Consider the following 25,459-nt stretch of genomic DNA (forward strand, 5'->3'; position numbering starts at 1 on the left):
TTAATTAGTAGACTTCATTTGGAGTCAAATAATTATTTTAATATAATAATATTACGGTCAATGCTTAAATATTTTGGTCAATTCCAAAAATTGTCACTATAGTAGTCTAATCGTTTATTATCGTAAGAAGACTTAGGCCAACAGTCATCACTAAAAAGTCAAGAATTTGGTCAATTGCAAAAATACACCTTAGTAGACTGCAAACGAAGTATCTGACGGAAAGATTATAATGCAGTCTGAATCATATTTTTTTGTTTTCAAATGAAATTAAGGAGACTGAAATTTTAGTCTACGGGCTCGAAATTCGATAAATTTTAAATTACAAAACTGACCACATAGTAGACTTTACATGATATTATGACGGTTGGACTAACAAATGAAGTCTAAGTTCGACAAAAAAACAAAGAAAATCACGAATCTACCGGAAAATAACCTTATCGGTAGTGGTTTCGCAATGTCTAGCACCGAGGACGTCGTATTTAGTCACCACTGAAGAAACACAGCGCCAATTTTCCTTGTTCACGAGATATAACAAGATTAACGAACTTTCAATTTTTTCGGGTTGTTGAAGCATTAAGAGCTTCAAATTTAGTTGTTCATGGTTGTTGAAAAATTGATGGCGGTGGTACAACCGTAAATAAGACAAGAAGATGAGGATATGGATGTAATAAACATTTTCGCAAGAAATTCAAATAAATTAGAAATAATGGTATTTCTGTGAATACAATGAATGGCAGAGGATTTAGTAGGCAGAAAGTGACAAATGTTTGAGAGAGAAAAAGATGAGTCTAGTCTTGCAATTGACTCAAATTAGAGGTCTAATTTTGTAAGTGTCCCTTTTAAATTTCGTTTTTGGGTAGTATATAGTGAACAATTTTAAACTTCGTTAATAAGATTTAAAGCTCTAGAGAGAAAATCTCTCAACCATACTTTATTTTCGATCTGATTTCCTATTTCCATATAAGGTTGAATGTCGAAGACTTATTTGAGTCTTATGGGTCTTCAAGTTTTGGTCGTCTTATGAATGATTTCAAAGACTTTTGTTTTTTTTTTTTTTTTTTGGTTCTCTTCGGAGTAACGTTTTAGCCATCATGAATGTCTTCTTTTGGCATCAACCATGCATGTTTTAGTTTTATAGGGTCAAATGGGTTGCGTTGCATTATTCTAATAGTTATACCAATATTCTGTGGTATGTGGATGTTAGGGTATTTTTTTTTTGTTACCGCTTTCAATTGCCCTTATTTTAATCCTAAATATCACCGTAAATGCAGAACAAATCGCAATAATAATAAAGTGATCAAATAATATCACGGTAGCCGAAGCATTATCGCATAGAAAACGAAACCATAGAGTTGATTATTTGAATCAGATAGAGACAGTTATTGACGGAGTTCGTAATCAAGGGTTACTGCAGACTGCGGACATAGTTCTCTGGAAAGGAAAAAGGGATCGTTTTAAAACAAATTTCCACACAAAGGAGACATGGGAATGCATTAGGATTCAAGGTCAGCGGAGGACGTGGTACAAGGGGGTTTGGTTCTCTCAAGCCACCCCCAAATACTCTTTCATCGTATGGCTAGCAACACTTAATCGGTTGACAACAGAAGATCACATGCAGCACAGGAACACAACAGTGGATACATTCTGTCAGCACAGGAACACAACAGTGGATACATTCTGTCTCCTCTGTTATGCTCCTCAGGAAACACGAAATCATCTGTTTTTCTCATGTTCATATTCGGCGAAAATTTGGACAGACCTTGTCTCCAAGCTTCTCACCACCAATTTCACCACGGATTGGGAGACCATCCTGGATCTCCTCACGATAGCTCTTTGGGGAAGTCTACTCTATTCTTGTTAAGATACACCTTTCAGGCCTCAATGCATTCTCTCTGGAAGGAGAGAAACAATAACCGACATGGAGAACCTCTAGTGCTGAAGGTGAATTATGTGTATTGGACCTGAAACAAATCCAGCAAGGTAAAAGCCCAAATCAGAAGCCTAATCAATACCCTCATGTCAAGACAAACTTGACTGTACCAGCAACACCTCTGCTTCACAACCGTTATGATGCTCTCGTCGATAAGGATGATGACTAGCCTACTCACAGTTGTACACATGAGTAACCTAAGTCTAGAATGTTCTCTATGTCACTATATAAGACAATGTAGCTACAGCTTGTAAGATCTATCTTGATATTATAATAAAGAAACAGAGTTTTGTCAAGTTCTTCGTTGATTCTCATGGTATTAGAGCCATCGTAACCTTCACAGATGCTTCAATGGCGACTGCGTATCCTTTCCCTGATAACATCCATGTTACCAGTACAGTTACTATCAAGCTAAACAACACCAACTATCTTTTGTGGAAAACTCAGTTTGAGTCCCTCTTGTCATGTCAAAAACTCATCGGGTTCGTTAATGGTGCCGTCACAGCTCCACCGCGTAACATCTCGTCAACAACCTGCAACATTGTCACAGACACTCCCAACCCGCAATATGAGTAATGGTTCTGCACAGATTAGCTTATCCGCTCTTGGCTCTTTGGTACTTTGTCAGAAGATGTACTCGGGTATGTTCACAATCTCACTACCTCTAGAGATATCTGGATGTCTTTAGCTGAGAACTTCAATAAGAGTAGCATAGCTAGAGAATTTACTCTTCGCCGTAGCTTGTGGGTTCTAGAAAAAAAAGACATGACTTTTGCGGCTTACTGTAGAGAGTTTATAGCTATTTGTGATGCTTTAAGTTCTATTGACAAACCTGTCGATAAGTCCTTGAAGATATTTGGTTTTTTGAATGGCTTGGTTCGTGACTATGACCCTATCATAAGTGTTGTTCAAAGTTCTCTTAGCAAGGCTTCTCCTCCTAGCTTCTCCTCCTAGTATCTGAAGTTGAAAACTTTGACACAAAGCTTCGGTCATACAATGTTCCTGAGTCCGTTACGCCACATCTCGCCTTTCAAGCTCAGCAAACTAGATACGGAAACCAATCACGAGGCGGATATCATGGTAGGGGAAGGTCTTTAGGACAAAATAGAGGACATGGTGGTTATTCGTCCAGAGGTAGAGGCTTCTCTCAACATCAACCCAACCCTCGAGCCTCCGGAGAGAGACCTGTCTGTCAGATTTGTGGATGTGTTGGTCATCTTGCGTCTCATTGCTGAAACAGATTTGATGAGAACTATCAACGTCCTGATATTGCTCAAGTGTTCTCTTCCCTGCAAGTTTTGGATGGTAACGATTGGGTCACAGATTCGGGTTCTACAGCTCATGTTACTCCTTCTGCTGGCAACCTGCAATCTGCAACAACTTACACAGGGAATGACACGGTTCTGGTCGGCGATGGAGCCTATCTCCCTATAACTCATGTTGGATCCACCACTATCTCTTCCTCGGCAGGTAAGATATCTTTAAACAATGTTTTGGTATGCCCGGATATGCAAAAATCACTTGTTTCTGTCTCAAAATTGTGTGATTATCTGCCGTGTGGAGTTTGGTTTGATGCTAACAAAGTTTGTGTTGTTGACATACCCACTCAGAAGGTGGTGGCAAAGGGTCCTCGAAGTAGTGGTTTATATTTGTTGGAGAATCAAGAATTTGTAGCTCTCTTCTCTAATCGCCAATATGCAGTTCCTGAAGACACTTGGCATCATACACTTGGACACTCAAACTCTCAAGTTCTCCAACAACTAAAGAACAGCAAGGAAATCAGTTTGAATAAGAGCAGCACTACCTCCATTTGTGAGCCTTGCCAGATGGGGAAGAACATTAGACTTCAATTTTTTTCTTCAGATTCTCGAGTGTTGTGTCCTCTAGATCGGATACATTGTGATCTATGGGGACCATCACCAGTTGTATCCAATCAAGGATTTAAATACTATGCAGTTTTTGTGGATGATTTTTCTCGATTCACTTGGTTTTATCCCACGCGTACAAAGTCTGAATTCTTCTCCATATTCAAAGTGTTCCAAAAACAAGTTGAGAACCAATTCAAGACTAAGATAAAAGTGTTTCATAGTGATGGAGGATGAGAGTTTACTAGCAATAATCTGAAACTTCATTTATCCGAAAATGGAATTCTACACAGGATATCTTGCCCATACACCCCTCAACAAAATGGGGTTGCAGAAAAGAAACACAGACATCTTGTAGAGCTTGGCTTGAAAATGTTGTTTCATAGTCACACTCCTCTTCATCATTGGGTAGAGGCCTTCTTCACTGCAAGTTTCATCACCAATTTGCTTCCTACTGCAACTCTGAATAATTGCAGTCCATACGAGGTTCTTTACAAGCAGAAACCAAACTATTTGATGCTAAGTGTTTTTGGTTCTGCTTGTTATCCTTGTCTTTGTCCAATGGCTGCTCACAAGTTTGATCCAAGGTCATTACAGTGTGTTTTTCTCGGTTATCACACTCAGTACAAAGGATATAGATGTCTCTATCCTCCGACTGGAAAAGTCTACATATCTCGCCATGTTGTTTTCGATGAAGATTGCTTCCCATTTCAAAATCAATACAAGTCGCTCATCCCACCATATCAAACAGCTCTGCTTCAAGCCTGCCAAGCTGCTTCAAAACCTCAAGTATCACTTCCTGCATCAGAAAATGTCTCAGTTTCACCAGTCTATCCTCGCCAAGAGACTCCAACACAGAGTTCGGTTACTGAGAACGTCCCTGTTGATAAAAATGCTCCAGAAAACACTCAGGTTCCAAGTGATTCTGAGACTAACACTCCTTCGACTGCAAGTGATTCTGAGAATGACACTCCTTCGACTGACGAAACTGACAACTCTGCAGTCGAAGAACAGGTTCTTGAAGATCAGCTGCAAGAAGATCCAGTAGATAACATTCACTTTATGACTACACGAGCTAAATATTCATAAGCCTAATCCCAGGTATGTGCATCTCACTTCGCGGTTTGCTCCTGTAGAACGGAAGGACATCATTGCTGCTCTACAACATCCAGGGTGGAATGATGCTGCTCTTGATGAGATTAGTATAATTCATATGTTACACACTTGGGATCTGGTGGAACCTACAGAAGATATGAATGTTTTGGGATGTAAGTGGGTTTTCCAGACAAAACTCAAACCTGATGGATCTGTAGACAAACTTAAAGCTCGTCTGGTTGCCAAGGGGTTCGATCAAGAGGAGGGACTGGACTATCTTGAGACATTCAGTCCCGTTGTAAGAACTGAAACTATAAGGATGGTACTTGAGGTAGCAACGTCAAAGAACTGGGAAATCAAACAACTCAATGTCTCTAATGCCTTTTTACATGGCAAATTGCAGGAGCCAATGTTTATGACACAACCCCCTGGTTTTATTGACACTCAGCGACCATCTCTTGTTTGTCGTCTTACCAAAGCCCTTTATGGTCTTAAACAAGCTCCAAGGGTCTGGTTTGACACCTTCAGCAAGTACTTAATATAGTTTGGATTCACCTGCAGCAAATTCGATCCTTCTCTATTCACATACCACAAGAATGGTAAGTCTCTCGTACTTCTCATGTATGTCGATGATATGCTGCTTACAGGGAATGATTCGGCTCTGCTACAAGCTCTTCTCATGTCCTTGAACAAACGATTCTCAATGAAAGACCTTGGTGAACCTAGCTATTTTCTTGGTGTGGAAATTTAGAAATGCTCCATTGGCCTCTTTCTTCATCAAACAACTTACGTTAAAGACATCCTACATCAAGTTGCTATGTCTAATTGTAATCCAATGCCTACTCCGCTGCCACAAAATCTGGACAAACTAAATCCAGAACTGTTCTCTGAGCCAACATATATCAGGAGTCTTGTAAGGAAGCTTCAATATCTCACCATCACCAGACCTGACATCCAATTTGCGGTCAACTTCATGTGCCAAAGGATGCATAAATCAACAGTCTCAGATTTTGGTCTTCTTAAAAGAATATTGAGATACATCAAGGGCACGTTACACATGGGACTATATATACGTAGAAGCTCCAATTTGTCCTTGTCAGCTTTCTGTGATAGTGATCATGCTGGCTGCAAGAAACTCGAAGATCAACCACAGGTTTTTGTATTCTCCTTGGTCCCAATCTCATCATTTGGTCAGCTAGAATGCAGGAAACAGTCTCCAACTCCTCAACAGAAGCTGAATATATAGCACTTACAGCAACTGCTCCAGAGATAACTTGGATTTCATTCCTCCTTCGTGATTTGGGAGTCTCTCTACAGTACCCTATCGTGCTCAAGTGTGACAACCTCTCTACAGTTTATCTAAGTGCTAATTCGGCTCTGTATAAACGCTCCAAACACTTTGATACTGATTATCATTATATACGGGAACAAGTTGCTTTGGGGCACATTGAGACACATCATATCCCAGCACAGCTTCAGTTAGCTGATGTCTTTACGAAGTCCCTTCCAAGACGAGAGTTCGAAGCTCTAAGGAGAAAACTTGGTGTTGGAGCTTCACCCACCACAAGTTTCAGGGGGAATGAAGGTGAAGTATGTGTATTGGGCCTGAAAAAAAACCAACAAGGTAAAAGCCCAAATCAGAAGCCTAGTCAACACCCTCATGTCAAGACAAACTTGACTGTACCTGCAACCGTTATGATGCTCTCATCGATAAGGATGATGACTAGCCTACTCACAGCTGTACACATGAGTCACCTAAGTCTAGAATGTTTTCTATGTCACTATATAAGACAATGTAGCTACAACTTGTAAGACCTATCTTGATATTAAAATAAAGAAACAGAGTTTTATCAAGTTCTTCGTTAATTCTCAAGTGCCACTTGCACTCTTCATTAAACGCCTAATGAACACTATGCAAAATGAGGAGTCAGCTAGATGTGATCTCTGGACTGAGATAGTCCGTGTGGCTGTAGAGTCCGTGTGGCTGTAGAACCCCGTGTCTCTGGGAAACCATGGTCTGTCCTTGGTGACTTTAATCAGACATTGGACCACTCTGATTCTTCTGTCTTCCTAAATCCAAATGTTGATCTGCCCACCAGACTATTTTGGGATTTCTTATTGACTGCATAGATTGATTATCTCACCTACATAGGCTGCTCCTTCACTTGGTAGAACAAGAGAAGTAACAACCCGCTATCAAAAAAGTTTGACAGAATTTTGGTTAATGAGGATTGGTATCAGCAAATCCCAACCTCATTCGGTTTCTTTCACCAACCAACTTTTTTTTATCATTCTCCTTCCTGCATCACTCTCAATCCTTCAGTACAGAGACAGAGGAAAGCTTTCAGGTTCCATAACTTTGGTCCTCTTGTTGATAGTAAATGATTCAGTTTCAACTTTGTTATCTCTGCAATGTTCAGATTAGCCAAAAAGCTAAAGGCTCTTAAAAACTGCATATGAGAGTTCAGTAGCGGTAATTACACTGATTTAGAAAACGATTCAGAGAAGCTCATGCGGATGTGCTGCAGCTCCAACAGGGGATCTTTACTGATCATAACCCTCTTACTGCTACTCTGGAGAATCTTTTTTCTATTAGCGGTCAAGAGTCACTTCGCTCAGAGAGGGCGATCTGAATACTTCCTATTTTCATCAAATAACTACTGCTAGACAAGCAATCAACCACATTCATTTTCTTGTTAATAGTAATAGAAACAGAATTGATTCTCAAAAGGAAAATCAGGATCACTATGTCAATTACTTCTCATCATTTCTTAGATGAAGAGCCACCTCAGTTTGATCATGCTGATATCTCAAGTCTCTTGACTTTGCGATGCTCTCCCTCTCAAGACATCCTCGCAAGAGAATTTCCACCAAAGACATCAAGGATGCACTTTTTTCCCTTCCCAAGAATAAAACTTCTAGGCTAGATGGCTACTCAGCTGAGTTTTTTAAGTCATGCTGGCATATTATTAGCCCTGCAGTCAGTGAGTTCTGTCGGTCATGCCAAATGATGAAGCAGTTGAATGCTACTTCTATACTGCTTATCCCAAAAATTCCAAATGCTTCTTTAACTTCAGACTTCAGGCCGATCTCCTTGTGTAACACAATGTATAAAATGATCTAAGAAATTCTTGCAGGGAGACTGTAGACTCTTCTTCTCCTGGTAATTTCTAACGCTTAGTCAGCTTTCCTGCCCGAAAAACTTCTCAAAGAAAATGTATTACTGACTTCAGAATTGGTCAATGAATATAACATGAAGAATTTTGACCCCCGAGGCATGCTTAAGTTGACCTGCAGAAAGTGTTTGATTCGGTGAAATGGGACTTCATCATCGCTTCAATAAACTGGATCAGTCAATGCATAAACTGGATCAGTCAATGCATCTCAACTCCTAGATTCTCCATTTCTATCAACAGAGTTTCCTTAGGTTACTTCTCAAGCTCGAGAGGGTTGCGCCAAGGGGATCCCATTTCATCCTATCTATTTTTCATTCCCATGGAAGTCTTCAGCATGCTTATGAGAACAAGTTTTGCAGCTGGGTTTATACAGCATCATCCAAAAACTGAGGATCTCGATATCACTCACCTGATGTATGTGGATGATGTAATGGTGTTCTTTGATGGATCCTCTTCTTCTCTCCAAAGGATTAGTGATGTCATGGATTTGCTTGCTTCTTGGTCGAGGCTGCGTATGAGCTGTGAGAAAACCCAAATATTCACGGCTGGTTTGAAATCAAGTGAATCCCTAGCCATTTCAAACTCTGGATTCTCTTTAGACTCCCTCCTTATTCGTTACTTGGGGATCCCGTTGATGAGTTAGAAGCTGAGAATAGCTAAGTACTCCTCTCTTCTTGATAAGTTGACGAAAATATTCAATGCATGGGCCACTTTGTCTCTCTCTTTTGTTGGAACTTGGAAGGTTGCAATTGCTAAAATCTGTGATCTATGGTTAAATAATTTTTTGGACCTAAACTTTTATCTTGCGAAAGGCCTACATAAAAAAGATGGAGACTCTTTGTAGTAGATTCTTTGGTCTGCATCCATTGCATGCAACAAAGGAATCAAGGTTGCATAGTCTGATGTTTGTTATCCAAAGTCGGAAGGAGGGCTTGGACTTAGGCGTTTGGGAAGTTGGAACTCTACTCTTTGCTTGAAACTAGTTTGGCTTCTCTTCTCAGGGAGTGGTTCTGTTGGGGTCGCTTGGCATCACCAACATCACATTAAAGGTAGAAGCTTCTGGTCCTTTAAAGCTTTAGAGAGTGATTTTTGAAACTGGAAATCCATATTAGCGTTCCTTTGGCTCAACCGTTTGTCAAATGCGACTTTAGTAATGGTGAGATTGCTAGTTTCTGGTTTGATGTTTGGTGCCCCCTAGGTCCATTAATCAATTTGGCAGGAGAGGATGGACCCACTCGTTTTGGGGTTCCTATACAATTTTCCGTCGCTGAGCTTGTGAAGGGAATATTTGGCATCAATCTCCTCCACGGTCTAGTCAGGAAAGCTGCCTCCATGTCTTCTTGGACTCGCTCCCTACTATCAATCCTTCTGTCGGACAGGACTGCTACAAGTGTGTAATTCAGAGTCAAAAGTTTCACTCTTTCCCCAATGCTAGAACATGGGATTGCATTAGGCAGAGAAGCTCTATTAAAGATTGGGCCTCCTCGATTTGGTTTAAGGGAGCCACCCCAAAGCACGCCTTTACTATGTGGATAGAACAACTGCAAAGTCTGCCAACCATGGATAGATTGTCCTCATGGGAAATTCCTACTCCCACCACTTGTTGTCTTTGTTATAGAAAAGTAGAAATATTTCTGGTATATTATAAATTTTCTAAAAATTACTCATATATTTAGTACATTGTTTGTAATTACAATTATCATCCTGGGTTAAATTTTCATTTTTAATTTTGAAAATATTTTTAAAAATACACATCAGCAAACTATTCCACGTCATACGACGGCTGAGTTGTAATGTTTCGTGGCTGACTTATAACAAAAAATAAACTAGAAGAAAACAGTTGAATTTTATTATTTAACGGCTGAGTTTTAATACTCAAAGGAAAACGAAAGGTCTCGTAGATTCATATGACGACTGAGTTATATGCTTTGTGGCTGACTTATAACAAGAAATAAACTGAAAGTTAACAGCTGAATTTTAGTACTTAATGGTTGAGTTATAATACTCAAGGGAAAACAAAAGGTCTCGTAACAAGAAATAAACTGAAAGTACACGACTGATTTATATTACTTCACAACTGAGTTATAAAATTTAAGAGAAAATGAAAGGTCTCGTAGATTCATATGATGACTGAGTTATAATGTTTCGTGGCTGACTTATAACAAGAAATAAACTGGAAGTAAACGGCTGAATTTTATTACTTGATGACTGAGTTATGATACTTAAGGAAAAAAAGAAAGGTCTCGTAGATTCATATGACGGTTGAGTTATATTGCTACTCGGCTATATATAAATAAATCAGCCAACACAAACCTTGTTCGAGAACATGTAGCTCAGCTTTAGTAGATGGCTGAACGTGTTCAATCTGTAGTCATCGAGAACCGACTTCACAAGCTTGTCCTGCGTTGTTTCCGTATCTATCTACACAACTCTACACCCTCTATCGTCGATGTTAAATATATATTTGTGTATTACTGGAAATAACAATTACCGAAATTGGATCCATGAACGAAAATGAAGAAGAATGAGGAAAATGAAGTTATGGATATCTCTGTTGATGTGAAGAACAAGGTGAAGAACATGTAAATCCATCACTTTTGAACCAGGTGAAGAACAAGGGTCAAAAAAAGGCGTTTCGTATTTCGTTAGAAGATGATGACATGGAATGATGCGTCCGAAGTGCCAAGTGCCAAAACGAACATGTAAATCAGCCTAATTAATTCAGCCATCAAACAAATTATAACTCAATCGCAATATGAATACTATTACAATAATTAAAAAACAAAAAAATGGCTGCTAAACTCAGTCTCTTAATGTCATAACTCAACTGAAAATCTGTAACTCAATCGTAAGATTTAATAAGTCAGCTGTAACTGAATGATATTCTAGTAATTAATCTTTTGCTACTAAGTCAGTCGTAAAATTTCCGAGTTTTCCGATAAGTCAGCTCATGACGGCTGAGTTATGTCAGCTAATCATAACTCAGCCGTAACGACATCTCATAAGTAAGCCGTTGTTAATAACTTATCCAGACGGAAAAAGTTAATTCAGCTATGTCAAAGTATTAATTCGGCCAAAATTTTGACAATTCAACCATCCGGTCAAAATTCAGATGTACTTATGGCTGAGTTATGCTCGTAATTCAGCTATTTTCTCATAACTCAGACAGATTTCATTAAGTCAGCCTTAACTACAGGTTGAGTTATGCTTATAAGTCAGCCATTTTCCATAAATCTGCCATAACATACCTTAACTCAGCCGTCATTACCGCTGTAGTGCTTTAGGCCTGAGTTATTTGATATTGCAATAGCATTCTTTGTAATTACGTTTTTTCCTATAACGTGTAACAAAGGTACGCTGAGTATAGAAAAAACATCTCTAAATCATAACTTTATATATATATATATATATATATAAAATTCAAGTTTTTACCACGCAATATACCAAAATATAGGCATGTAAGTGACATATACTCGAATCTTTAAGCACATATATTCAAAACGTTGCTCAACTTGACTGCTCGAGTTTCACATGTGCCAATTTTTTTGTTTTTAGGCACTTAAACTCTGGTGGAAGAATGTTCCTCTTATCCAACATCCGAGATACTCGAACCCATCATACAAAGAGGAGTCAGAGAAATGTGATCAAGAATTTCGTTGATGCGGGTTAGATGGGTCAAATGCGGACAATTGTAGTAGTAGTAGTTTCTGAGTAGGTCTGGGCAAAATACCCGACCCGAAATACTTGTATTGGAACCGAACCGAAAAAAATCCGGTTCGGATCGGGGGTGGATCTATACAGTATATTAGTTAGATTTTGAAAGCATATACTTTTGGTTATCGGTTCGGATCGGGTAATATCCGATACCTAATTAGTACCCATATATATCCAAACCTATGTCTATATCTACGTATATAGCTAAGAAGAATCGTGTGTTGATCAGTTCTTCTCCACTTCCTATATCTGCGGGAGAAATTTTTTTCTTTATAAATTCTGCAATTTACAATCTCTCAACCTGGATTCTCTAATTTCTTCTCTTCATCTCTGGGCTCTCCGCTTTCTGAGACGTCTAAGAATCATTCAAAGGTAAGTCTCTTTTATCTTGATGATTGGTTTAAAATTTGGAGTTTAGTACTTTAGTTCATCGATTGATTGTTAGAAGAATTTGCATCTGTTGGTTTAGTTCATTGATTGATTGTTAGACTGTATATAAGAATCTCGATGTGTTAGTTTAGTTCATCGATTAATAGATTGATTCTTAGAGTTAGAGTATTAGATGCTTTGGGTCTCTGTTTCTTGTAATGAGGATATTGATAACATGATGGAAGAGTTTGATAAGTTGGTGGAGAATGTGTTTAGATGGGTCTTCTTCTGCCAAGTTGAGAGTGTTTTTGTTTAATGCTGCTCCATTTGAGGTTGATGATTCTTTTGGAGTATCATATCACTTTCCAAAACTTTTTTCTTTTCTTCAGGAGGTATTATTATTTGTTCAGTCGGTTGAAGCTCAGTTTCGTGTTGTTAGAGAATGTGTTTGTTTTATCAATGGCGATCGATTTGAAGCTCTTCTTCATCAATTTTGACTTCCTCGTTTGTAGTTTCTGTATCAGATGCTTTAGTTAGTTAGTCGGTTTGTTTGCAATCGATTTCAAAATTTGTGCATCATCTCTTAGATTCGTAGCTTTGATTTTTAAAATTCGAATTCAAATGTCGATTGCAACAAGACTTGTTCCTCCTGATCCATGTTCGTCTACTTATTTTGTACCAATAAATCTTCCATTTGATCAGTTTCATTCTTCTCAGCTAGAGACTGTTTCAGTTTCAGAGAACGCAATATGTTTGTTTATTAGTCTTTATTTAGTCTTTGTTTATTAGTCTTTGTTTCAGAGAACACAATAGTGTTAGCTTATTAGTCTTTGTTTAGTCTCTGTTTTAACATATCACTCATTCTTTTTTCTATTTTGTAGATGGATTCTTCACCATTGCCAAACTAAGAAAATGAAGAAGCCGAAGAAGAGTTGATATCACCTGCTACTAATCGAGGCAAAAGAAAAGATGTTCCAGAAGGGAGTGGAGCAACTTCTAAACCACCTAAGCAACCTAAAGAAGGAGCTACAAGGTCTCCTGTCTGGAAACACTTCACGAGAGTAAAGGAGCTGAAGGACAAATGTAAGTGTAATCATTGTCAAATAATATTGGGATGTGCATTAGCTTCTGAGACTTCAAACTTGAAGAAACATCTGGATTTGACTTGCAAGCAATATAATGCATGGGAGCAGAGGCAATCTCAACATATTATTAAGGAAGATGGAAATCATGAAAACTGGAAAGTTTCTGAAGAAGTTTTCAGAGAGGCTTCTAATGAGATGCTTATGTTGGCAGAGTTGCCACTAGCATTTGTTGAAGGATTAGCTTGGAGACACTTTTGCAGTAAGATGCATCTCTTTAAGCCTCATTCAAGAAAAACTGCTACTAGAGACATTGTTGAAATGTTTGTAAGAAGGAAAGCAGCTCTCAAGAAGTGGATTGCAGGGTAAAGTAACAACCATTCGTAATGCTATTCAGTGTGTGAGGCCTAATACTAAAAGATGTGATTCATTTGAGCAAAAGGTTGTAACTGGTAAGATGACTAGAGGGAGTTTGCCTTTGGATATCAAAACAAAGTGGAACTCAACCTACTTGATGCTGTCAAGAGCCTTGAAGTTTAAATTGGCATTTGATAAGATGGAAATGGAGGACAAGTTATACAATGAATTCTTTCTAGAAGTAGTGGATGGTGAAAAAAGGATTGGGCTGCCTTGTTTTACTGATTGGAATGATGTGGAGAGGTTAGTAAAGTTTCTAGCAATCTTTTACAAATCCACTTTGGTTATGACTGCATCTACTAGTGTTGCCTCTTACAAATGCTATGGTGAGATAGTAACTACAGAGAAGAGTCTGATGGCCTTGAGTAATAGTTTAGACAAGGAATTGAGAGCAAAAGCTGATGATATGATAGCTAAGTTTGAAAAGTATTGGGATGGAATGAAGCATATAAATAAAATGTTGATTGTTGCTAGTGTCTTTGATCCAAGGAAGAAAATGCAGTTTGCTAATATGTGCTTTGGAAAGCTTTATGGTAAAGAGAGTCTAGATGTAGCAGAGATGAGTCACTGATGTTTTGAAAGCTCCGTTTAAGGAGTATAGTGCAGTTCATTACAAGGGGACCAAACAGACAGTTATCACAGTCAAATCCGACATAACAGTTGGTGGCCAAGAATACAATGATGCAAGTCATACCAATGATTTAAAGGATGATGATGGTGGGTATGAAGTGCCATAGTCGATGGATTGTGCTTATCAAGAGATGGTTGATGAAATTGGAGTCACAGATCCGAGAGATGAGTTAGACATTTATCTGAAAGAAAAAGTGGAGAATCCTAAAACGATTATGGGAACAGAATGGTCTGTATTGTAATGGAGGAAAGTGAACAATAGTAAGTATCCAGTTTTAGCAGAAATATCTAAAGATGTGTTAGCAATGGAGGTTTCTTCTGTTGCATCTGAAAGTGCATTTTTAGCACTAGTGGTCGTATCATAGAGCCACAAAGGAGCTGTTTAAGTCATTATATGGTTGAAGTCTTGATGTGCACAGAGCAGTGGTTGAAGTGTGAGCTGAATTCAATTGACAAAACAGTTACAAATACACAACTTCTTGCTGATGTTGAAATGTTTGATAATCTTCAGAGAGGTAACGATCTTTTGCTAAATTATTTTTCGTCAATCTTGAGTATCGTTTTAACATTCATGTTTTTGTTATTCACTTGATAATTTCCAGAGTTTGGTGGTGATGTTGACTCAAGCTAGAATCATATTTGGAATTATCGGATATAAGGTAATTTCATGGTCTTTTGTTGCTTGTTACTTGTTAGTACACTACTACAGTTAGTAACAACCTTATTTGCTTTTGGAATAGAGAAACGGTGAAGACGTCTACGATTCTTGATTCTTGATGTTAGTACTCTTCTTTGATTCTTGATGTTTCTTTCAATTTTCTGAAGACCTACTTCAAGCTTTTATAAGACTTTTGAATTTGGTTTTGGATGTTACTACTCTAGTCTCTACTACTTGTTTATGTTTTGGATTATGTTTTGGATTAGTCTCTTTAGTTTCTGAAATTTCTAGACATGTTACTAATCTTGTTTCTACTGGATTCTTCGTGTGCTTATTACATCAAATGATCTTTTGTTTAAAGTCTCAACATCACGAGAGGTCTAGGACCAAATTAAATGGAGAAACAATGCTACCTCACTAAGATGTCCTTGTTGTTTACTATTCTTTCCATTGGTTTGTTGTCGAGTCATTAAATGTACATTTCTCTGTTTTTAACCTAGTAAATTGGTTATACTTGACAGAGTAAATTGCTTATATTTCGGTAACATTTCTCTGTTTTTATGAATAGAGAGACAAAGTAAATTGGTTACATTTCTCTGTACATTTCGGGTATATTTCGGTATTCCAAAAGAATACCCGAACTAAACCGAACCCGAAAAAACCTTGAACTGAGATTTCCTTAATACTTATATAGTTATATGATTCCATAAATTATAAACTTGAAATACCCGAAACCCGAATTACCCGAACCAATACCAAATGACCACCACTATTTCGGAGGATGTCGCTTTGCGTGGCGAGATACTAATTGGCCTTGGTCATGAATACATACATTACATACACTGTTTATGTGTGTTCTCTTTTCTGGAAATGTTCAAAACACTGAATTCACACTAACCTTTTCTTCACAGTTCACACCTTAAAAATGACAACAAATTGTGTTCTTTCACATCCTGAAATATGAAAAAAATTGTTTTTAAAAACCCATTTTTTTGGTCTTTGCTCAATGAGTAAGATTTTTTCAAGGCCTTATTTGTAATATGTTTTGTTCGAGATCGTTCGTTGGAATCACCAAATTTCTCTTTTGATTTAGGGGGTAGCAGAGCAGATCACCAGAGATTGGAATTTACGATCATTCATCGAATGGTAGGATTGGTATATAAATCATTTGAAAATCTCTCGTCTCAAGTTTGAGTTGACTTGTTTAGACTTTGGTTTTTCTAAAAACAATTGAGAACCTTGTTGATAGATAGAAACTAAACTTTGCCATTATTCATTGATTTGTTTGGTATTACTTTCCATCTCCTAAAATCCCAATCTTTGTGTTTTACAATCTGCTAAAATAAATCTGCAGTTTTAAGTATATATATCGATGGTTTTATTTTAACCATATCGATTATGATAATCTTTGATAACTAGTACTTTGATAGAGAGAATTTCTTTAATGAGTTTTTTGTTAAAGTAATAGATTTGTGGGGAAGCTTGTCTCATTCATTAGACATAATAGAATATATATAGGGATACAACTTGGTGAACAAGTATTAGGTTTTAATCTAATGGATTTTTAATGGGCTTCTAATGGGCATCCACTAATCATACATAACACTCCCCCTTGAATGTTCATTGTAAAAATGTAGTTCCAAAAGCGCATGTGAGGTGCTGCCTCGTTAAAAACATTACCATGAAAACCCAGTGGAAAAAATCATGGTTAAGGGAAAAAGAGTGCAACGCGCTTTTACTCCCCCTCTTGAGTACATCATTTGAAATCTTCAAAATGACGCAATTCAATATGATGAACTAACTCCTTGAAAGTAGTGGCTTGAAGCGTCTTGGTAAATATGTGCTCCAAATCTTCACTTGAACTATAGTACACATGCATCGCCATTCTTCAATTGGTAATGGACCTCACAAATGACTCATCTTTGTCATTATCTTCGTCTCTCACAATCTCATCAATGTATGTCAAAGACTTTGAAGATGATAGTCTTTCACCATTGGGATCATAATATTCCTTTTCAAGTGTTTATCTTTCACGTGTTCTTTTGTTGTCTCGTTAAAAACCTTTCATGCAAAAATCCAGTGGGATAAAAACCATGATAAGGAAAAAAGAGTACAACCATGCACATAATCATATTTCTCCCCTTAAAAGCATCATCTTCAGGTTATACATTATGATAATATATATCATACTTTCTGAATTGCTATAAACAGCGCTTTCAGGTACAAACTCATATGATCATCATATATTCTCCTGGGTCATTGAACCCCTTTCATATAGAAGATCTATTTGAACTTTAAGCCCAAATCTTCTTTTACATACAATCTTCCAAACAATCATCTTATACATAAGATTTATTTGTATGCTTCTCGTAAAACTTTCTCTTTTAACTCTTCTATCTTAGTATGGTACTACAAGACCATTAATCTATGTAAAAAGATGTAAGCATCCTGAGATAACATCTCTTTCATTAGATGTCAAATCTGTAACATCAAAAAATTTCATGAAAGATCAGATCTTATACAATCCGGTTTCTCCATCTTTCAGGAGTAATATTTCATCATTGATCATTTCTCTATATATTCCTTGGTATGTGAAATATGTACCGGAGACCGGATAAAATTTTCATTATCAACATATTCGCACTTGTTCTTCTACATTTCTTTTAACAAGAACCACTTGTAACTTTGTAAGTGCTGAAAAGACAAGAGACATATTTAATTTTTCTTTTACCTAGGTTCAGCAAAGGCCTATGTCCTCAAACTTTCTTGAAAATACTTCTTGAACACAATTACAATTAGTGTTCAATCTCGGATTCACACAACCCTAAGATTTTCACTTAGCTTGTTCCCGATTTGTTTTCAACTTATTATGAGATTCCTAAGATCAACAACAATGATCTACACCCAGGTTACTCTCATAGAGGTAATCTCTCACCCTTATCTCTCCAAAGGTGTCAAAAGGCATCAAGACTTTTTTTTGCTTTTACAATATTCTCGAGAACTATAAAGTATTGCTTCTAGCAATATAATTAGCAAGAAATTTACTTTAAGGGATATCTCTTATAGTTTGAAAACCTTCTAAATAGACTAAATCAAGTCTTGCCTTATTTTCAAACTCATAAGGGATCTACATAGTTGCTTCCACCATATGAGAGTGCATTTCTCATAATAAATATCAAGTATTTATGAGAATCATTGTACTACTAAATGCACTTTATTTCTCATAAAGATCCCCTTATGTCCCACTCATTTTACACTTTCAAGTGTAAGGACTACAAGTCCAAATATTATCTCTTGAAGAGATTTGAACTATTTCATAGCTATTTCTTTCAATGATTAACCAATCATTCTTTGTGTACACTTTGCATTAAAACTTTCGATTAACCGCGGTTTATGATCCTCGATTTTTATCCATAACATCATCAACTGCAACACTGCATGCAAACATATTTACGACGTCGATTTGCCTTTTGGTTCCTTTTTATTCTAGACATGACTCAACTTGTTGAGATTTCCTTTCATTATGATTCTCATGTACCTGAATCTCTTTCTTACTCATGTCTAAGTCTCTTCTAGAGATTTTTCATAACTCTTTGCTTCCTCGGTGCCAGATTAAATTATGCTCCTTTTATTTTTCGAAGATGCTTATATTTGGAACCATAAGTCTATCACACATCATGCGATCTTTAGACTTACTAGCAGTTGATCTTATCCTTCTAGGACATTAATTGGAGCACAGCTGATATATGAGAATTTTCACTTAAGGTCAGAAAATGGCTCTTGCATGCCTTTAGCATCTTCTGCAAACTTTGCCAATAAATTATCTTTTCAATTTCTAGCGCACATTTCAAAGTACGAGGATCAAGATAATTTCTCTCAATATATTTCTTTACTAGCTGTTTATTTTCTCCCCCTCATGTTTGAAAGACTGACTCACTGAACCAACAGTCTCTGCATCTCGAGATATTCAATCATCAAGAGAGATCGATATCCAATATATTTCCAACATTCTTTCAAAACCCATCTTAATCATTGTGGTGGAGCAACTTAACATGTATAAACACATTTAGATGGAATATATCTGGTTTTTCACCCAAACCAATTATAGTGGGGAGTACTCATGATTATTCGTTGGCATGATGCGAATTACTTGACATATAGAGTCATTTATGTCAACTACTTGCATGGTTTCACAACCATTGTCAATTAACCAAATACTCTCGCAAACTCCATGTTGCAAGTTAATAACAAACATATATATTGGATGATCAGTCCACAATATCGCTTTGTATACGTACCAGAAAATTGACATTATCCAAATTCATGGGGTCGGTGAAAGCCATATAATCGGCTTGCTTTGTAAAGCAGCACACATAACACTAGGAAAACTCTTTAGGTTCTCTAATGAATCTTTTCAGAAATTTCTGATTTTTCTTTCGCATCATTACTAAACCGGAATGGCTTAACTGGTCATGCCAAACAGTGAGATTTTTATAATGCATTTCATCTTCTAGATAATGCATGTAATCTCTCAATACTTTTATTGTCTTGGGTAATAATACTTATGATTTCAAAGTATTTTCTTCACTTTTTGTCCCAACATGATTACTTTTCAAATCCTTAAGATTTGCTCTTTCATATGAGTGATTAAACTCATTTTGGGTGTGAACATAATATTATATTTGTTTCATCACCTCTGTATGTGTGATTCACTAATTCTCCTCTTCGAGATGATGACACTTCATGTCTATCAATCTTGATTTGAATCCCACTCTGTAATCAATAATATTTTCAAATTGGGTCATGTATTATATCTTACACCCTTTTGACTTTAAGACTAATTGAGAGACTATAACACATTAATATCAAATTGTGTTCCCATAGACAATAATATATATACTCTTCAAGAGTTTTCAATACTTTCTCTACTACTTCTTAATAATGTAGTGGTTAGTGGAAACCACTTATAGCATAAAGTCATATTCACTTCAAAGAATAGACCAGCCCAATAGGATGTGATTCACATCAACATCTCATAATTTTACTCATTCACAAATAACAAAATTATAAAATTTTAAAAATATATTTTTCATTATATTGTATCTACATGACAACAATATTTTATGACAAGTAGAATATATATTCTCTTCTATATTTCCAACAATGATAATATCTTTTATTATAATCTTGGTTATAAGTGGAATTAAGTCGTTATATTCTCTTATAGACTTTTAGTCATTTACTTTCTTTAGATTATTCTAAATAATAAGAAAATTCTTTTTTATGATCATATACTTGGACTTAAACCTTCTCTTAGAAATGATACCAAGAAAATATAATCAAAGAATATATTTTATAAATAAAATAATTTAATCTATCAGTTATCACCATTTACTAGCTCTAAACTGCCATGAAGTTGAACTAAATTTTCAATCGATTTATTATTACCAGTGAATAACTTTTTTTCTTTCTTTTGTAAAAAGCAAAAAATTAAGAAAATATTTTCATGATAAGAGCTTTGAAATTTCTGTAAAATCGCGTCACTGAAATCGTAAACAATAAAATCATGATTTAGATGTCTTTTCACCTTAATTATCTATTATTGCAACTACTAATAACTTGGAGTTGACTGTTACAATTTAGTTAGCTAATACATAATTTAGTTTAATATGCGCAATACACATACACGTTCCTCGTGTACAATATGCATATATGCATAATTAAGCCAAACGATACTAAAGATCAATTGGTCACATAATAAAGTATATTTCGGTGTTTTAATGAAGTTTTAGTTTTAACTGTCAAACTTATAAAATTTGACTGACACAAGACAATTATACTTAAATGCTTCATCTTATGACAAATATATTTTTTTTTTGTATGAATGTTAAATTATATTCACCAAAAAAAGACTGTTTTACAACTTAATGCAACATTGTAGCTGAAACTAGAAACAGAGGAGCAAAAAAAAAGGTGATAGACTATATATTAGATGGGGTGGGTTTGAAACCAGAGCTGGAGACCAAGCTCATAGCCGGGAACTGTCGTCAAAGCGAGCAACCTGTTACGGACACTCTTGTCAATGAATCGACAGAGACTGGAGGGGGGAGATGGAGTTTCACCATATCGTCTTGCGTTGCGTTCACGCCAAAGACTGTGGATCAGAGTCTGGAAAACGTAACGAAGAACAAACAAGTGGAGCCGAGGGAGGGAGGTGTCAAGAAGCAGAGTAGCCAACTGATCCCAAACAACAGTGTACTTAGTCCCCAGCATAGTACTAGTCAGAGTGGACCATACTTGAGAGGAGTACGAACAAGCGAAGAAGAGATGGTTGCGGGTTTCCTGATGACCTTGGCAAAGCACACATGCACCATTAGCATCAACATTCCACTGAACTAGCTTATCACCCGTCGAGAGTCGATTTTGAAAAGCGAGCCAAGTAATAAAGGAGTATCTTGGCGTAGAGTGAGTGAACCAAACCCTCTAGACCAAGCACAAGATGGGTGTTGTTGTCGAATCAAATGCCAAGTATCAGATGTGGAGAAAGTGGATTTGTAGGAGGCATTCTGACGCTGCCAAAGAGGTCGATCACAGCCATGAGGCTGCAATAAAGGACGTAAGGACTGAAGCACGTCCTCAAGCTGGAGCAAGAGCTTTGTACGATGCCGTCGCCTGCGGTGCAAAGTAAGTGCCTCCGCCACTGTACTCTGTTTAGAAATCCCCATGTCAATGCAACCGCGAGACCCAAACAGAGCAAACAATTGCCCGAGGGAGTTCCAATTGTCGAACCAAAAGGAAGTGTCACGCCCAGAGATGACCTCCACTTTGTAAAAAGTCATGGCTAAGTTGCGGTATTTCAATATCTTTTTCCACATCCATGAACCACTCACACTCGTAGCATTAACAGACCAGAAAGAGTCAGTACGGAGCAGATTGCTGCTAACCCAACAGACCCACATAGAGGAACGTGCGGAGAGAAGCCGCCAAGTAAGTTTGAGAATGCTAACCGTGTTTGTATCATGCAAACGGCGAAGCCCCAACCCTCCTTCAGCCGTAGGCTTACACACATCAACCCAGGAAACCTTTGCTTTTTTCGAGTTGAGATCCGGACCTGACCACAAGAAAGCCGATAACAAACTGTCGATCTCCTGCAGACACTTCTTTGGTAAGCAGAAAGCAGATAGCCAAAAATTGGTAAGGCTAGAGAGCACAAATTTGATGAGTTGGAGCCGACCCGCAAAGGAGAGGAATCGACCCGTCCAAGAGGTGATGCGTTGGCGAATACGCTCAAGAAGAGGTAAGTAATCAGACGCAGTCATCGACCTAGTAAGGAGAGGAAGGCCCAAATAGCGGACAAGAAGAGAACCCACCGCAAACGGAAAGTGTTGAAGGATATCTTGTTGCTGTTGAGGCGTGGTTCCAGCCATGAAAAGAATAGACTTCTCTAAACTGATTTTAAGACCAGAGGCGGCAGCAAACTGTTCAAACACAACCAGAGTTTCGGCAACAGAGCAAGAATTCCCATCCGTGAAGACTAGAATGTCGTCGGCAAAACAGAGGTGGGTAAGACTAAGGGACTTACAGCGAGGGTGGTGACCGATGCGACGATCAACAGCAGCTTTGTCAAGCATAAGAGATAAGACATTCATGCAAACGACAAAGAGGTATGGAGAGAGAGAGCACCCTTGGCGGAGCCCTCTTGTACTCTGGAAATAATCAGCTAGCTCTCCATTTACCTGAACTGAGAAAGAAGCCGAACTGATGCAGAGCTCAATCCAATGGATAAAGACAGCAGGCAGATTCATAGCCTTGAGGATGTTGAGCAAAAAAAGCCAGTGGACTGAATCAAATGCCTTGGAGATGTCAATCTTCATCATACAATGGGAAGAGATTGACTCTTTATGGTAATCTTTCACCAGTTCTGAAGCAAGCAGCAAATTCTCCATCATAAGTCTATCCTTGATAAAGGTCGACTGGTTAGGAGCGATGAACGATGGCAGAATAGACTTCAGACGATTGGCAATAATCTTTGATACAACCTTGTACAACACATTACAGCAGGAAATTGGACGATAGTCCCTCATTTCCTTGGAATCAGACTTCTTAGGTATGAGAGCTAAGATTGTTGAATTAACCCCTTTAGTGAGAAAATCCTTGAGGAAGAAAGACTGAACAGCAACAACAAAATCATCCCCCAATATTGGCCAAGTTTGCTTGAAGAAGTCAACATTGTACCCATCAGGCCCAGGAGCCTTACACCATGCCATCTTAAAAAGAGTGGTGCGTATTTCCTCCGCAGAGACCATTTTGAGAAGACCAACATGATCGACATCAGAACAACGAAAAGGTATCAACTGCTCCAGTTGAGTAACATCAATACCACTGTAATCGGAAGGAGTTTGTGTGAGAAAAACCTGGAAAACCCTCACAGCCTCCGTTTTAATCTCAGACTGAGTTTTCACAATAGTACCATCCGAGCATGTGATCTCCCTAATGGCATTGAGAGCTTGCCTGGAACGGATTGTAGAATGGAAAAACTTGTTGTTTTTATCCCCAACTAACATCTAATGCATCTTAGAACGCTGATGCAAAAAACTCTCCTCAAGATCAGAGACATGGTCCCAGCGCTGGAAAGCCTCAACTTCCGCCGCAATAGCAACCGGAGAAGGATTAGAGAGAGTGGTGGTTTGCCGATCATAGAGAACCCGATGAGCCTCCTCCACCTACTCTGAAAGCTTGCATAATTTTTGGCGACTTAATGCACGCAGAATGGGCTTGAGAGCCTTGAGCTTCTTGGCAAACCGGTACATAGCAGATGTGGAGTGGAACAGGCGATCAGTGCTATCCCAAAAAGATTTTACTGTGGGTTGAAAATCAGGGAAAGACATAAGGACATTAGAGAACTTAAATGGCCTCCTTGGTTTAATAACATGTGTACCGACAGTAAAACGGCACCGAAGGTGATCAGAACAGCCTCCAGAGTTAAAAACACCATAAGTGTCAGCAAAGCGACGGCTCCAAGCCTCACTGACCAAAACACGATCCAATTTTTTGCAAACAGACCCTGCATCCCTCTTATTTCCCCATGTAAACAGAGGACCATGACAGAGCATGTCCGAGAAAGAACAATGTCGAGCCAGCTCTTGAAAATCCTTCATACCACACGTAACAGAGGGGGAGTCCTCATGGTTAGAGTGCTCAGAATAATCAAGAGTCTCATTAAAATCACCGATAATGAGCCATGGTTTATTGGAGAAAAGTGGAGAGTCATGATGGTACTTGAGATCAGACCACAACTCTTTTCTTTCCTCAGCAAGGTTCAAAGCATACACAAAAGACACAAAAAAAACTCATGAGTATCTCCAGGCATAAGAACAAAGCAAGTGATAACTTGACCACTCTTAAAGACTGGTGTAACTCGTACATCCTCCTTCCAAACAACCCAAATTCTACCAAGATGATTGAATTCATAATTCGTTATTGACGACCAACCTCGAAACACCGAAGAAATGATTCGAGGAGCCTTGTTTTCCTGGACACGCGTTTCAAGTAAGCATCCGAACTGTAGGGATTCAGCTTGCACCCAATCACGAACAACAGAATGTTTTTTAGATTTGTTGAAACCACGTACATTCCAGAAAAACCAGACATTACTGACGTCGCCGGGAGTTCTTCTTACTCGAGATGCCAAGGGGAGCACCCTTAGGCGGCTGAGAAAGAGACTCCGTAGAGGACTTAGCTGAGAGTTTTGATTGTCGCGGTAAAGAAGCACGAGACGAGGCTGACTCGGTGCCCTGTTTCGTATCGCCACCACGACCCGGAACATTCTCCACAATGGGAACCAATGAAGTAGATTTGTCCGTAACCACCTCGGACTCAGTGCGATCCACAGGGGGTTCCCCTGCATCACCAAGAACAGAGAAACGAGAAGAAGCCAATATTGTAGCCTGGTTTACAGCCAAAGAGTTTGAAGTTTTCTCGGAGCTTTTACAACCTTTACCAGGAGAGACAACGGACCAACCAGCTTGATCATCCATGACAGGGGGAGGGGGAACCCCAGCTGCAGATGAGCCAGCTGAGTTTGGAACCACTGGGCTAGCACTAGGCGAAATCTGTTGAACCGGAGGAGGAGGAATGGTGGACTGTTGGGTCACGGGAGGAACAATCTCACCCTCCTCAACCTCTGGAACTGGAGCTTTAGTTGGAGAGATAGCATCAGAAACACAACCCTCACTAGTATGGCCCCACTTTTGACACCGCAAGCATCTAGGAGGAAGCCACGGATACAAAAACTCGACAGTAGCATCCTCCTCCTTAGTCAACTGAAACCGGAACATACTAGGCAAGGAACGTGTGAGGTTGACCTCAACAAAAACCTTTGCCTCATCAAACTCACTGTAGAGTTCAGTGTCAGGGTGTAGTCGTAAAGGATTACCGATGGGACTGGTTAAGAAACCAAGCCCCTCCCAAGAGAACAGAGAGTGGGGAACATTCTTGAGGGTAACCCACAAGGGCATGGAGGT

The 25,459-nt window shown here is 38.3% G+C and overlaps 2 protein-coding genes and 1 pseudogene across 2 annotated transcripts in view; 2 read left to right on the plus strand and 1 right to left on the minus strand.

Moving 5' to 3' along the window:
• The window catches only part of LOC104741607 (uncharacterized), a 57,835-nt gene extending 41,611 nt beyond the window's left edge, over positions 1–16,224 (plus strand). Inside the window, exon 6 of the mRNA XM_087484051.1 lies at positions 16,030–16,224. The gene's annotated coding sequence lies outside the window, so the exon portion shown is untranslated. The remainder of the gene's footprint in view (positions 1–16,029) is intronic.
• LOC147928203 (uncharacterized) lies at positions 8,386–9,464 on the plus strand. The gene is made up of 3 exons (XM_087486053.1): positions 8,386–8,704; positions 9,068–9,128; positions 9,179–9,464. Exons 1-3 carry the CDS (start codon positions 8,386–8,388, stop codon positions 9,462–9,464), a joined length of 666 nt encoding a protein of 221 aa, XP_087342179.1.
• A 4,700-nt stretch (positions 16,225–20,924) lies between the features above and the next one.
• Positions 20,925–25,459, minus strand: LOC147928204 (uncharacterized; annotated as a pseudogene).

Source organism: Camelina sativa, chromosome 14 (genome assembly GCF_030686135.1).
Source record: "Camelina sativa cultivar CO46 ecotype springtype chromosome 14, ASM3068613v1".
NCBI classification, from domain to species: domain Eukaryota; kingdom Viridiplantae; phylum Streptophyta; class Magnoliopsida; order Brassicales; family Brassicaceae; genus Camelina; species Camelina sativa.

Bases quoted from the DNA above. Each gene is read 5' to 3' on its own strand.
- LOC147928203 (XM_087486053.1), top strand. From the start codon at position 8,386: ATGGAAGTCTTCAGCATGCTTATGAGAACAAGTTTTGCAGCTGGGTTT. The intron at 8,705-9,067 runs GTTAGAAGCTGA...TTCTCTTCTCAG, and splicing joins CTTGGGGATCCCGTTGATGA to GGAGTGGTTCTGTTGGGGTC. The intron at 9,129-9,178 runs GTCCTTTAAAGC...AATCCATATTAG, and splicing joins ATTAAAGGTAGAAGCTTCTG to CGTTCCTTTGGCTCAACCGT.